Raw genomic sequence first — 15,924 nt, forward strand, 5'->3', positions numbered from 1 at the left:
TCAGGATTAACACAGCCATCTAATTTTGTATATCTGAAAAAAAAGGATTTCAGATGAAAGTTATACCACTTTATTACCAAATTTCTTATGATTTTGATTGAAAACCTGTAGATAGTTCAGCATCCCTGTCCCAATCCGGTTACCCATCCAGTCCTCCTGTGAAACATACTTGTGATTTGACTTGCAACAATTATATCAATATTGGACCTCTCTTTGACTTTTATTAATACTTTAAAATAATTTTTGATGTTTATTTTATAGAGCCTCCTGTTTTCATCAAAAAACCACAGCCAGTTGAGGCTTTGAAGGGTACCGATGTGAGCCTTGAATGTGAGCTTCTGGGCACGCCTCCTTTTAAAGTTTTATGGCAAAAAGATAGGAAAGAACTTAAAAGTAGCAAGAAGTACAAAGTTATAGCTGAAAACCTTCTTACAAGCATTCACATTCTAAATGTCAGTATTTCAGACATTGGTGAATATCAATGTAAGGTGTTGAATGAGGTTGGAAGTGATATTTGTTCTGCATCTGTTGCATTAAAAGGTTAGTATATAATATTCTTTCTTCTTCCTACAATTTATGATACTATTCTGCTCTTATTTAGTTCTTTGATATTTGTGTGTGACCTCATGTTTTCTTCTTCAGAACCACCAAGATTTGTACAGAAGATCAGTAATCTCACTGCTATGGCTGGAGAACCAGCTGAGTTGCAAGCTACTATTGAAGGCACCCAACCAATTTCTGTTCTTTGGCTAAAAGACAAAGAGATACTCACAGAAAGTGAAAATATCCATATGTCACTTGAAGAAAAAGTTGTAACTCTGGAGTTTAGAGAGACAGAACCAGGGAATGCAGGAAAATATACCTGTCAAATCAAGAATGACGCTGGAATACAGGAATGTTTTGCTACTTTGACAGTTTTAGGTTGGTTGCAAGTCTGTTAGAAATATCTCATATAACAGTTGCCCTGCATCATAAGCTAGTAAATATTTCAGCTTCTTCCTTATTTTGAAAGATAAGTACATGTTACATTTCCTTTCAGAACCTGCAAGGATTGTAGAGGGAGCAGAACCAACCAGAGTCACTGCAGGAGAAACTTGCACCTTGGAGTGTACAGTAGCAGGGTCTCCAGAACTTACTACTAAATGGCTTAAGGATGGAAGACAACTGAAAACTGATCAAAAATACAAAATTAGCTTCACAAACAAAGTGGCTTCACTAAAAATACTCACTTGTGGAAAGGGAGACCGAGGAGAATATACATTTGAAGTGAGCAACACAGTTGGTAAAAGCAGTTGCACAGTCTCCGTTGATGTTTCAGGTCAGTTGGTAAACTTCTCTTCACCTTATTTTAGAAATACTTTAATATTAAATTATGAACTAGATGGTACAGCAAAGTATGGCATATTAATGCAACCTTAAGTAAGGAGACTGTTTTCAACTAGTCTGCAAATAGTACAAATGTGTCTCCTGCTGGAAAGATAGGATAGGGAGTCACTGAAGGAAGGGTAAAAGCCTCCGTTTGAAATTATTTCCTTGCATTTCTCTCTTTCTTTTACTGTTTAGATCGTATTATTCCTCCATCTTTCACAAGAAAACTCAAAGACGTGAATGGTGTATTACATTCTTCCATTTTAATGGAATGCAAAGTTTCAGGATCTCCACCCATTTCTATCACCTGGTATCATGATGAAGAGGAAATTGTCAGTGGACCAAAATATCAGGCCACTCTTACAGACAATACTTGTTCTTTGAAAATAAACTCACTTGTAGGATCAGACAGTGGAAATTATACATGTGAAGCTACTAATACTGCTGGTTCTGATGACTGCAGTGCAGCCTTATCAGTAAAAGGTTTGTAATAAAACTTTGAAAATGCTTAAGTGGTATGCCAGCAATTAAATAACTTTTTACTTTATATTCAAATCTTTATTATATATTGCAAAAATAGTGATTATGTGTATATATTATTGCAATCCTAAAAATAGACCGCTAAATGTTATAGATGAATCCTTTTTATCTTTCGTTTCTGTGTTCAGAACCTCCCTCTTTTGAGAAGACTCCTGATCCCTTAGAAGTTTTACCTGGCACCAATGTAACCTTTACAAGTGTCATAAGAGGAACCCCTCCATTCAAAGTTACCTGGTTTAAGGACAGCGACATATTACAACCAGGAAGAACCTGCAATATCACACTGAAAAATAATCTTGCAGTATTGGAGCTTTATAATGTAGAGGTTTTCCAGGGTGGGGAATATTCTTGTCAAGTAACTAATGAAGCAGGCAAAGATTCCTGTACAACACATCTTTCTGTAAAAGGTTTGTCCATATAATAATTTATCTTCTGACTGTATATGTGCTTGGATTTGTATTATTTTAATAAATAACCCATCTTCTATCTTTACTATAGAACCTGCAACATTTGTGAAGAAACTGAATGATCACAGTGTTGAGGCAGGAAAGTCTATAATTCTGGAATGCACATACGTTGGTTCACCACCAATTTCAGTCACATGGCTGAAGGATGGCATAGAAATCACTCAATCAGAAAAATGTAGCATAACCACCACAGAAAAATCTTGCATACTGGAAATCTTCAGTAACACAAAAGATGATGAAGGAGAATACTCTTGTCAAATTGAGAATGACGTTGGACAAGATGCATGCCAAGCTCTTGTATCAATACAAGGTGTGTCATCGTCTTATTTCTTATTCATTGCCAATAGCTTAATAGCTACTATAATTCTTTATCTTACTCTTTGTAATCATTTGTCCTTTAGAACCACCTTATTTTGTTACACCCTTGGAACCTGTGGTGGTGACAGTGGGAGATTCTGCTTCTTTACAATGCCAAGTTGATGGAACTCCAGAGATTAAAGTATCTTGGTACAAAGGAGATACAAGATTAAGACCCACTCCTGCATATGATATGCACTTCAGGAATAATACTGCTATCCTGGTTTTCAACCAAGTAGATATAAATGACAGTGGAGTATATTCTTGCAAAGCAGAGAACAACGTAGGAGAATCTTCCACATTGGCTCTTGTCACTGTTCAAGGTGATCATTTTATTTCATTAAGAGTTATTCTGTATCTTTCTGGATTTCATTGCTTTTAATTATTCTCTTTACAGATGTTCTTGATATTTTTTATCCATGCACAAATTGATAAAATGAAGGATATATCTTTCTAATCTTTCTAATTTTGAAATGTTTGTTTTATTACATCAGAGTGATTTAAAAGATTACTTTGGCCCTTATATTAGACACTGTATTCATGTTTTGTATGTCTGAAAATCATAATGTAGTGGTCCATTTTGCATGGATATCCAAATCATGATTGTATAAAGCTGGGATGTGGACCTCTAAAACTGCAGTTCATTTTTATGGCAAGGGGGTTTGGTATGGGTGTGGGGGGTTTTTGGGTGGTTCTAGAGAGGGTACAAAAATTGGACATCCAACTCTGATTTCAGAAGAGGAACGGATGCTTATTTATTTATTTATGTCCAGAAAGATGGACGTGGATATTTAGATCTGCATTCTGGCACATCCAAGTTACAGAACGGTGTTCCTAGTGATCAGTTCTCCACTGGAGGGAGTAAGGGAAGTCACTGTAGTTATTTTTCTGTCCCTGGAGGGCTCAATTTTTTTAAAATCAGAAAGAGCTGTAGTGGGATTTGGACCAGAGTCCTTCTCTTTATTTTTTTATTTTTATTTTTCTGTCCTGCTTCTCAGGCAGCTGCTCTAACCATTAGGCTATTCCTCCACATGGAGGTCTATGTAGCATTTCATAACATTAACATTCCTATGCTGCTACAATGATGCCCATGTCTCTTGTTTTGCCCTGTTCATGGTCTGGATGTTTCAGTTTGGAAAATGGTTGCTCATACTGAACATAGCCAGCACTTGGAAGTCCATTTCTAATGTCTTTAGGAATAAGCTGTATGTTGGCAGATCCTGTTCTAAAATACATGAAAAATAGACTTTATACGATGTACTGAGTTGGACATTCCTATTTTGAGTTGGATGTCCTTTCTAAAATCTGCCTCTTTATCTCTATCATGCTCATGATTTGTTTTTTTGCTGCTGCTGCTGTTTTCAATACTAATTGGAAATATTTCAACAATCTTTACTTTATTATACTTGTGTTTTTTCCAGATCGCAAGCTTCCACCTTCCTTTGTAAGAGAATTAAGGGGCATTCAGGAAACAGTTGGCTCTCCAATTACATTTGATTGTCATATAACTGGATCTTCTCCTATTGAAGTGTCCTGGTATAAAGATAGCATACTTTTGAAAGATGATTCTAATATCCAAACATCATTCATAGCTAATGTAGCAACTCTTCGAATTTTGAAAACACAGCAGAATCATGTTGGTCAGTACATTTGCCAAGCTTCTAATTTCCTTGGAACTGCTTCTTCTAGTGCCAAGCTCATTCTTAAAGGTTTGTTAGTCTTTATATTCTTTTCTTTTAAACACACATTTATTTACCTACAGAATTAAATCCTCTGATCTTTGATGGGTATGTAATTGATAGATCTATATAATACTTAAACTTCTCTCTGAGCCTATAGGATGGGTTATTCACCATGAGAAAATTAATGAATTAAAATATAGAAATCCTAGTACCTATTTTTTCATTTTACATTTTAGAAGGCAAGATTGCTCCTTTCTTTGATGTAAAAGCTGTCCCTACTGATGTTCCTGTGGGTGCAGCAGCCAACTTTGAGTGTCATGTCACCGGAACCCAACCTATTAAGATCACCTGGACAAAAGATAACAAACCACTTCGAAGTGGGGGAAACTACAGGATCACCTTTGAAAACAACACAGCCCACCTGACAGTTCTAAAAGTAGATAAGGGAGATGCTGGACAGTACACTTGTTCTGCCAGTAATGAAGTTGGAAAAGATTCCTGCACAGCCCATCTCAGGGTGCAAGGTACTTTTGGTTTGATTGCATTATTAAAGTTGAATTCTCATTATTATTTTTAAAATGTTTTTCTTTGAAAGTTGTATTTTGGAATTCTCCCTCTTCAGTATCTAAAGTTCACAGGAGGATTCGTGCAGAATTTCTGAAATATATTATTCTATTACAGAACGAAAGGAACCACCTACTTTCACCCAAAAACTGACTGAAACTGTTGAAGAGATCCAAGGCAAACCTTTGCAACTTCAGGGTCGCGTTGCAGGCTCTCAGCCTTTAACTGCTTCTTGGTACCTAAATAATCAGGAAATTAAACCAACTCCCAATATTGAAATATCATTCAAAAATAATGTAGTGCTCCTGTATATTAAAGAAATCAGGGCCTCTGATGTTGGCTTATATACCTGCAAAGTGTCTAACGATGCTGGCAGTGTTCTGTCTACCTCCTCAGTAGTTATAAAAGGTTAGTTTCACACAATACCTCTTCTTTGTCCATCTCATTGTGTTTTGTCATCCACTTATCACTGAATAACTTTGTTTATATTGCAACAATTTTAGTAAAGGATTGTATGTTTCCCTTGTCAATGTAAAGACTAGTATTGTGCAGCTTTTGCAAAAATGATCACGTGATCCCCTGGTATTGCCTGATTGATCAATGGGAGGCTTTTCATGTCAGAGTTGTATATTAGGAGAATTCTGGAAAGTTTGCTTAGGACAATGAGGCAGAAGTTAGGACATCTAAGTTAAGATGTTCAAAACTCCCTCAGCATTTTTCAAAAAGCTCTACTGAATGTGAAGCCTTTGGAACAATAAGTATAGGGACACCAGCATGTATAGTAGGATCATTGATTTTAGGAACCTACAAGTGCAGAATAAGAGCACCATCATTTGGCAGCTTCTATGTAAAAATGCTGGTAATTATATATGGAAGTACTGATTTTTATTACTTGAGACTGTAGTCTAAAACACATGCCTTCTTAGATGGAAAATTTCAACTTCTATATATTCTCTATATTCCTCATACTTCTTTTTTAATAGACACCTAAGGAAATTATCAGGTCAGACCCCCATATTATAGCTATTTTATATAAATTATATTCACATTTGTTATTCTTCAAGGTGGATTTACTTTTTAATCAATTTACAATTTTTACACTTGCACTTTTTCCAGTATTAAATTAAAACACTTTATCCAGAAAATTGACTCATTTCTATCTCACTATCACTGAGTTACAGTACCTGACTTATTTTTCTCATACTGTTATACAAATGAAGTGGATCACACAGAAACAGCTGGAATCTAAGAGTCCTTTTAATATAAAATATGCCAGCATAGCCACAGTTCAGTTACTTTGGGGGTGCATCAGGGGTCAACAACAGGAGAGTCAAAGCCCAATTTCCTTCCAAAAAAGACAATGGTATAACTTATACAGCTGTAAATGTCTCAACAGTTACAGAAAACATGCTAGCCATTAACTCCATATCTTCTTTATGATTAACCTCTTGAATTCTTCTGAATTTCTTATTTGCTTGTGAAAATTATTTCATTTGCAGAGTCAAAACTGTCTCCAGTCTTTGATGTAGCTCTTTCACCAGTGACTGTTTCAGATGGAGAAAACCTGCAGCTTAGCTGCCATGTCCAAGGTTCTCAGCCAATCAAGATTCAGTGGCTGAAGGCTGGCAGGGAAATAAAATCTTCTGATAAATGCAACCTGAGCTTTTTTAAAGGAACAGCCAATTTGGTACTAAAATCAGTTGCCAAAACTGATACAGGCGAATACGTGTGCAAAGCTACTAATGTAGCAGGAAGTGATTCTTGCAAAGCCAAAGTGACCGTACAAGGTAAAGTATTAATGAAAAAGTCAGATGACTTAATACATTTTTGTTTTACTTTCTGGCTTCCTGTGCCTATTAGCTGTGCTTTATACTAATACTACAGTAATAGCCCCCTTAAATGCTAGCCTATGGAACTGTAACAGAGACATATGCTAAGAAAAACTATTCCTTAAACTTCTTTACTAAGTGAGAAGAGTAACTTAAAAGTCCTGAGGTTACCTATTTAATTCCCTTTCCCCAAGTTTAAAAACAATTTCCCAGCAAATTCTTATTAGTGAAGATCTCTCTCTCTCTCTCTCTCTCTCTCTCTCTCTCTAGAAGTCTTCCCACAGCACCCCTTCTAGACTGAGGGGAACTAAGCATTACCTTACTTATGTGTTTGTGCTTTCTTGGTGATTCACACTGCAATCAGTGTGCCAATAGGGTCCTTTGAACTTTTTCCTTTAATCAGTTACTGATTAAAGTCACTGATTAAAAAGCTTGTATTTTAGTCAAGATAAACATGTAAGACCAATAAGAAACTTAAGGGGTTTCATGTATTAAGAAATCAAAAGTGACTTCCCTAATAAACAGCATTAATGGGGGGGGGGGGGCTGAATTGAACATTATTTTTGAGATAGATATATGCATTATTTTCAGGGGAGGTTAGTTTTTTGTCAAATGTGATTTTTTAAATGATTTTATCCAAGCCCAAATGAGATAAAGAACACCTTGAAAAAGGAGGACTTTTGTAGACCTGTACTTTCATGAAATTTGCCATTGTACACTTATCACCTGTATGTATACTTCTGACACCATAAATTTTCAAAAGTGCCCTAATCTGAGAACAAAAGCTAGTGTTCTCCATAAAGAATTTTAAAAATCTGATTATAGGAGGGGAAAATCAATCAATGGGGTGAATTCCTACTGTTTCAATTATATCCCTACTTAATCTCACTTGTTGACTCTTCCTTTTTTAAATAAACCTTGTTTTATAAGATATGAAAAAGAGTAAATAACAGAAACAAAAGCATATATCATTTTTAATTTTGGGAAAAATGTAATTCCTATAGAAAACTGTGCAAAAGGCCTTTATAGATGTATTCAACTTAGGGGATCTTTTACTAAGGTGCGCTAGTGTTTTTACTACGCAATAAAAATCAGCTGGTGCTAAACGCTGAGATACCCATAATGGGCGTCTCAGCATTTAGCGCCAGCTGATTTCTAGCATGAGCTAAAAATGCTAGCCAACCTTAGTAAATGGCCCCTTAAGTTGGTGGATACAACCATTCATGTTTTGAAAAACATTTGAAAGTATTTTCTATTGAAACTATTTCCTACCAAAAAGCATGCAAATGGTCAGCTTTTAAAACAGAGCCCAGTAATTCTGTTAATTTAATTCAGTTATAATTCAGATTTCCTACTCAGTGTGCCAAACTGTAAAACCTAGAATGTGGTTCTACCTTAGAAAACAAATTAAGGGCTTTATCATGAAATGCCTAGTCACCTGCCTGGGGTTACCCCACGACCACTTAGAGGGTCTATCCCCAGCACAGCTCAGATCTACCTGCACCTGCTGCTTGTGCTCTACACTAGCACCCTCCTCTCACCGACTGGGTCACAACCACCTCTGGCCAAGTCTTCTGCTCTCAAATTACCCCCAGTGATTTCTAGGTTACTGGGGCCATACTTCCAGTGGTCCCACAGTCCCAGAAAGCACTCACAGACCTAATATATGAGCCACCAGGAATTTATCAGTCCAGAAAGAGAGGAAATAAACTAAATATTGTTTATTGTCTTAAAAATTGAACAGTGGAACAAAGTGCAATCAGCAAACAATAATAGGTAACTGAAATATGGATCAATTATAACACTAACTAAACATTTGTATACTTTCTGAAAAGTACCTGAGAAGATCAGGACATATAGCTGCTCACAAGTTATCAAATGTAACTGTTTACAGGGCCTTAGCAAAGAGATCTGTCTCTCTCTTTTTCCTGGCTAAGACCGGAGCAAAAGCCAGTACACTTCAAATGAAAATGTGCTCCTGGGCCAGAGCCCAGAACAACAAAATTTCAAAAATATACTGCTTCTTGCTTCCTGTTTGTGTGCTAAAACTAAAAAAAAGAACATTCAGTTCTCTGTAACAGCTTTACAGTAAAGAAACACCAACTGCTGGCCAAATAGGAGAAATAAACTTCAGGACATAATTAATGAAGGAAAATATCCAATACATTTTTCAGGCTTAAAACCCACTGTTTCTTCACAGGCTTCTTTTACAAAGCCATTCTAGCGATTCCTGCATGAGAAATGAGATGAAGCCCATTTAATTCCTATGGGCTTCCTCTCATTTGCCACATGGGAATCAGTAGCACAGCTTTATAAAAGAGGCCCTAAATTTTAAACTGACTGTAGGTCATTTTCTACAACACACAACTCTTTCTACGAAGTTCCTTTTACTAAGCATTAATTACGTAAAATTATAGTTATTATTTTTAAAAGGTAATATATAACTCATGTTATCAACTTAAGAGAAAATGATTAAGAGGACAATTTTAAAAGCCACTCCTGCACATAAAGCAGTTCTTTCTGCACAGAGGTAGGCATGTATAAATAGTATGTCTGATATGATTATATATACTTGTATCATTAAATAAAACTATTCAAACTCAATGCCTGTACTTATTTTCTCCAGAAAAAGAAGCTGCTGTTACAGTGGTAAAGAAAGCACCAACAGATGGAAAACTCTTCTTTGCATCAGAACCTAAAAGCCTGAGAGTACTTGAAAGTAAGAATCCTGTTGAATCTTATCATTCATTATGGGGCTGTTTTACTAAAACGTGTTAAATTTTTGCACTTACCGTGCCTTAACAGCAAAACTTAATATGTGTCAAACCTGGTTACAATTAACAGAGATGCACTTAGGGGGCAATTCTACAACATGGCATTCTGGTAATAAAGGGTGAAAACCTACTCTGTAAGGACACTTGGGCACACAAGTGTCCTTATAGAATACTAGTGTAAACCCAGTACCAGCGCATCTGGCACCCTCTTGTACACCTTGTAGATATTTAGGGGTGTCTACATGTAGCAGGCATAAGGGTAAGATATGTTGCCCTACTATGTGAATGCCCCCCTAGAGTACATGATATGCCATTTGAGCACATATTTGTAGAATACCAATTATTCAGCCTATTGACTTTTTCACAGGTAAGTGTACACTTAGATGCAAAAATATCAATATTCTGACCTTTAGGCACGTAATTGGCACATAAATATAAATGATGTGTTATAGAATTGCCCTTTTAGGACCAGATTCTATATATGGCGCTTAAAAAATCAGCATGGAAAACATTTCTGCCTAAGCGTATCCTATAAGCACTGCCTAGATTTAGGCGTGGTATATAGAGCATGCTTAGTCGATATCCTAGTGCCCAAAACTACGTGCATCCATTTACACCAACAAAAATGTGGCATAAATCCTGGCGCATAGATTTAGGCACAGAGGGCCATATTCTGTAACAACACGTATACATTTTGGAATGTATGAAATGCCCATTTCCCCGCCCATAACCATGCCCCCTTTTGCCTGCGCTCATTAACATTTAGGCGCAGTACGCTACAGAATACGCTTAGGGAGTTGTGCACTTAAATTATTGCCAATTAGTGCTCATTATTGCTTGTTAGGTGCTGTTAACGCTGGTTGGCATGTTAAGCCAATTAACTGATGCACGTTGTTATAGAATATGCTTGGATTTCGGCACAGAACGCTAGGCACACTATATGGAATCCGGGGTTTAGTGTCTGTACTCAGGATGCACTAACCCTGCACTAACTGCACAAAGACAGCCCACAGTAAGTACTGTGTGCTAACTGTAGAATGCAGTCCATGCCCAGTATTCGCCCATACCCATCTAGTTCCCACTTCCTAACACAACATGCAATTGATGCCAGAATTAGAATTCACTAACTGTCATGCCACCGGGGTAACATTTACTGCGCTTGCGTGGTAACAGTTAATGCACACTAAATTGCATACTGGCCTCCTAGTTCTATAAATGGCACTTTAAATTGCACATTCAAATTTGGACGTGCGCACAATTTATGTGTGCAATTTATTTGAATAATGAGCCAATTAGTGCCGATAATTGGGAGCTAACAAGTTTTGATGCTAATTGGCATTAATTAAAAACTACACATGTAAATATTGTAAATATTGTACTCTGCTGCAAAAATGGGGTGTGGCTATAGGAAGGACATTCCCACAATTTATGTGCACTGTTATAGAATAAGGTGAATCTGCGACTAATTTAGGCACAGGGATTTACACCAAAGTTTCATTGGTATAAATGGTCACACCTAAATGTAGTTGTGGTTCTCGGCACTTAATGCTATTTTTGGCGCTAATCTTTAGGCTCCATTTACTGAATTTACTCCTAACTGCTTAATACACCTTAGTAAAAGGGCCACTATATTTTCTGTCCTACATGTTGTGTTTTGCTTCTACCAGAGCTTACTATAAGATAAATTCTTAAATTCATGTTATTTTCAGAAACTACAGCAACATTTATTGCTAAAGTTGGAGGCGATCCACTTCCAAATGTAAAATGGATGAAGGGTAAATGGAGACAGCTCAATCATGCAGGACGCCTCATTATCCAGCAGAAAGGAGAGGAGGCCAAACTTGAAATAAAAGGTGTTACAAAAACTGACTCTGGACAGTACAGATGTGTAGCCACCAACAAACATGGTGAAATTGAATGCTCTGTGACTCTTCAGGTTGAGGAGAAGAAGAAAGAAATAGTTGAAATTGAAGGAGATCTTAAAGCAAAACTAAAGAGGTAAGTAATTCAGATCAGTGTACGTGACAAGTGTGTAAATGTTAATGGACTGTTTATAAACAATTGTCATGAATAGTGTGTATACTGATAGGGAAAGTTCAAGCAAGAGGCATCAATTAAATTAACTTTCTTTATTCATAGGGCAAAAACATAGGTAAGTAGGATTCTGAGTCTATATATACCAATTTAAACAAAACATAATCAGCTATTCTTATACAAGAAATTCTGCTCTAAACTGACATACTGTGGGAGTAATTCTACAATGAACCACCTAGTACTAGACAGCAGGAAGGCACATAAATGGCGGTATTCTAGAAATTTTCATACACAAGTTACATCTTACAGCATACTGAGTAGTGGAGAAGCACATGCCATAAGTTGATGACACCTACTTTGCTGATGAGTGAATACACTGGCTGAGCTCGAGTAGAGCATGAACGGAATGCCAGATCCACACCTAAATTATAGATTTCTATCACTTATGTACATACACATGGACTAACATCTAAGCACAGACATTTACACTTTAATGTACACACTTTTTCAGTCATTTGCAATTTAAAAAGTAGATGCCTATTTTTCTTTATAGAATAGGCTTTAATATAGAAACTATAACCAGCATCTATATTAGGCACCTCATTATAGAATTACCCTCCATGTGCGCTAAAAATTAGCATGCGCTAATGATACAGACACCCATTATATTCCTGTAGGTGTCTGTAGCATTAGCGCACGCTAAAAAGTTTACGCACCTACAGCACAACTTAGTAAACAGGGCCCAAGGACTTAAAAATAAATATCCCACAAATTAGCTTAATTCATCAAGTTATTGCTTCCATTGTGTACTTTCTGGAGAACCTTTGACAACAAACCCTTACTTATGTATGAAAGTAAATGGCATAAAATTGGAAGATGTAATTGTAAATCCTGGGCCCCATATTCAATGGATTTATGCTCCTAGCTTTCAGAGTTATGCATATAAATTGGCTTCTTTGAAAACTTACTAGAGCTGAGTGAGTAACTTTATACTCAAGATTTCACAAAACTCTTAAATTTAGGAGCATAAAAAGTGGGTGGCAGCAAGGGGCAGATTTAGGGTGGGAAAAAGGAGTTAGGAACTTAGCATTAATTAGGCTCATAGGCAGATGAATGGCAGGCTTAAATTTATAAGCATAACTTTTAAGCTCCTAAATTAGGATAAATTTTCAGCTGAACAGTTATGCTCCTACGTTTGGCTGAAGATAGGGCACTAAAAGGCCCTTTTACTAAGCTGTGTTAAAAAGGGCCCTGCGCTAGACATGCGGTAACCGGGTAGCATGCGGCAGTGACCGATTACTGTTGGGTAATTTTTGAATATGTCCACTAGCACCGGAAATGCTGCACTCTGGGGGTGGAACTACTGCTGGCACCTGCATTGGGCCAGCGGTAGCTCCAGATTGGCACGCAGTGGGCTTTCTGCCGCATAGTAAAAGGGCACCTAATTTAGGAGCCTAATTTGGGAGATCAGCTTTTATTAAACATTGGGCTCCCTGTAGATATAGATATATAGTTTTGCTTTGTTTTGTTTTTTCGTACATAGTCTGATGATCATACATTAAAGAACCCAGGCTCCATAAGTTTATAATAATTGATATGAGCAAGAACCATTGTTAAATGGCCATTGCAGTCATCAAAATGTGTCTGCAAAACTTAGACCAGTGGATTGCTTTTGAACAGAATGGTCATGTACACAAGTCATGTCTATTCACTGTAATGGTTACAAACCACTTTATGACACATTCTGTTTCTGACACTGGTAATTTAGAAGATATGTTCTGAAGCAAACACCACCATCATAAGCATGGTAGTGTCAGCTACTTTAAAAATATATATATATATATATATTTGTCTTGGTTTTCGTACAGTGACTATCATCACAGATGATTTTTTTCCCATAATTTACTTATTATTTGTATAGGACCCCAACCACAAAGAAGGAAGAAGAAGAGCAGATCATTGATATCATGGAACTTCTAAAAAATGTTGATCCTAAGGAATATGAGAAGTATGCCCGCATGTATGGAATTACAGATTTTCGTGGCCTGCTTCAAGCATTTGAATTGCTAAAAGCAGAAAGAGAAGAGGAAGAAAGGCAGAGGATAGTAAGTAATGCTCCTCAGCTATTCTCAGATACCTCTGGTTCTGTAATCCTCTAATCTATATCATGACTAGTGTGATGTATTTTCTAATGAGATTGAATATAACAATCTTATTTAACTTATTACAGGAACTTGAAGGAATAGAAAGGGTCCGAGTGGAAGAAAAGGAGTTTGATGAACTTGTGACGTTTATTCAGCAAAGGCTCACACAAGCAGATGTAAGTAACTTTAACATTACTGAAGCTAAAGAGCTGGTCCAGTGGCTCAGGTGACAAGAACTTTGCATTGCCAAGCAGAAAGTCCCAATCCATATATTGGGTCTTCTGTTCCTCAGGTTGCCTGACACTCAGAATGCTGCAGAGGGAAGGGTATCATGGGCATTCGTAAGAGTGGGAAGGGTGTTGTGAACATTGCTTAAGAATGAGTGAAACCTAGTGACTGGATTTAAGGCCCAAGATTACAGAGTTTCAGAATGAGCCCTAGGATATGGCCCCCAGTCCAGGACCCCCATTGGAATGACCAGATGATGTGTTTTGGAGAGGGGATAAGATAAAGGAAAAGATTCCCAGGTAGTTGCAAATAAAGGCTCATGGCATTAGATCTCAGTCCTTGGTCCAAATGAGCTGGAAACACAAAGAAGTGGGAAGAAACTGCTGGGTCCACAAATAACAGCAGCATAAAGATGATGTTGTTGAGACCTAATTGATGGGGTTTTTTTCAGCCTATCACTCTGATCCAGGATATTGAAAGCCAAACAGTATTAACAAAGAATGATGCTGTCTTCGAATGTGAAATTAAGATAAATTATCCAGAAATCAAACTCTCCTGGTACAAAGGAACTCAAAAATTGGAATCTAATGAGAAGTATCAAATAAGCATTGAGGATGATCGTCACATACTTCATATCAGAAACTGCCAACTTGAAGATCAAGGCAATTATAGAGTTGTCTGTGGTCCGCATATCTCTAGTGCTAAGCTAACCGTGATTGGTAAGTATTTATTTAAAGTTTGTATTAAAAAGTAAAATAAGCTTCAGTTTAATTGTATTGCACTGCACATGCATTGAAAACATAGAGGGGAATAATCGAATGTCGCCGGTGAAATAGGTCACCGGTGATCTATTTTGGCGGCGGCGCAACAGCTGGCCGGAACTGTATTTTCAAAAAAGATGGCCGGCCATCTTTTTTTTTCGATAATACGGTGTGGCCCGGCCAAATGCCTTGGATTTCGCCGGGTTTGAGATCACCACTTTTGTTTTTCCGCGATAATGGAAAAAACTGCCGGCGATCTCAAACCCGGCGAAATCCAAGGCATTTGGCCGTGGGAGGAGCCAGCATTTGTAGTGCAATGGTCCCCCTGACATGCCAGGACACCAACCGGGCACCCTAGGGGGCACTTCAAACATCTTTTATAAACAACCAAATTAGCTTCTAAGTGCATAGCACCCTTCCCTTGTGTGCTGAGTCCCCCAAATCCCCCCCAAAACCCACTGCCCACAAGTGTGCACCATTACCCTAGCCCTAAGGGCTGAAGGGGGGCACCTACATGTGGGTACAGTGGGTTTTGGGGGATTTGGTTGGGCTCAACATTACCCAGGGTGGGGGGGGGGGGTGGGCCTGGCTCTGCCTTTCTGCAGTCCACTGCAACCAACAACAACTGTTCCAGGGACCTGCATACTACTGTCAGGGTGCTGGGTATGACATTTGAGGCTGGCATACAGGCTGGCAAAAAAGGTTTGTATTTTAATAATTTTAGTGTGGGAGGGGGTTGGCGACCACTGGGGGAGTAAGGGGAGGTCATCCCCCATTCCCTCCGGTGGTCATCTGGTCAGTTGGGGCACCATTTTGAGGCTTGGTCGTGAAAATAAAAGGACCAAGTAAACCCGGCGAAATACTGCTTATCGCCGGGTTTTATTTTTCCATTATCCGCGAAAGCCGGCCATCTGGTAGCCACGCCCAAGCCTGCCCATGTCCCGCCTTCACTTCGCCGCCAACACGCCCCTTTGAACTTTCGCCGGCGAGGCAAAGGGAAAGCGGCGAAGCTATCACAAATGTAGCTTTCGATTATATGCTTTTCGCCGCTTTTGCGAAATCGCCGGCCATATCCCAATTTGTGTCGGGAAATAGCCGGCGATTACTTTCGATTATAAGCTGGATAGTAACATAGCAGATGATGCCAAATAAATACCTGTATGACCCATCCAATCT

General features: G+C 38.0%; 1 protein-coding gene across 1 annotated transcript in view; it reads left to right on the forward strand.

Moving 5' to 3' along the window:
- TTN (titin) overlaps window positions 1-15,924 on the forward strand; it is a 470,266-nt gene that overhangs the window by 199,382 nt on the left and 254,960 nt on the right. Inside the window, exons 105-120 of the mRNA XM_030210848.1 lie at window positions 262-540; window positions 643-921; window positions 1,040-1,318; window positions 1,564-1,851; window positions 2,037-2,315; window positions 2,407-2,685; window positions 2,777-3,055; window positions 4,154-4,441; window positions 4,651-4,938; window positions 5,096-5,386; window positions 6,478-6,765; window positions 9,434-9,526; window positions 11,291-11,579; window positions 13,537-13,720; window positions 13,846-13,935; window positions 14,439-14,706. Coding sequence (XP_030066708.1) covers window positions 262-540; window positions 643-921; window positions 1,040-1,318; window positions 1,564-1,851; window positions 2,037-2,315; window positions 2,407-2,685; window positions 2,777-3,055; window positions 4,154-4,441; window positions 4,651-4,938; window positions 5,096-5,386; window positions 6,478-6,765; window positions 9,434-9,526; window positions 11,291-11,579; window positions 13,537-13,720; window positions 13,846-13,935; window positions 14,439-14,706 — 4,041 coding nt within the window. The remainder of the gene's footprint in view (window positions 1-261; window positions 541-642; window positions 922-1,039; window positions 1,319-1,563; window positions 1,852-2,036; window positions 2,316-2,406; window positions 2,686-2,776; window positions 3,056-4,153; window positions 4,442-4,650; window positions 4,939-5,095; window positions 5,387-6,477; window positions 6,766-9,433; window positions 9,527-11,290; window positions 11,580-13,536; window positions 13,721-13,845; window positions 13,936-14,438; window positions 14,707-15,924) is intronic.

This window comes from Microcaecilia unicolor, chromosome 7, assembly GCF_901765095.1.
Source record: "Microcaecilia unicolor chromosome 7, aMicUni1.1, whole genome shotgun sequence".
Taxonomy (NCBI): Eukaryota; Metazoa; Chordata; class Amphibia; order Gymnophiona; family Siphonopidae; genus Microcaecilia; species Microcaecilia unicolor.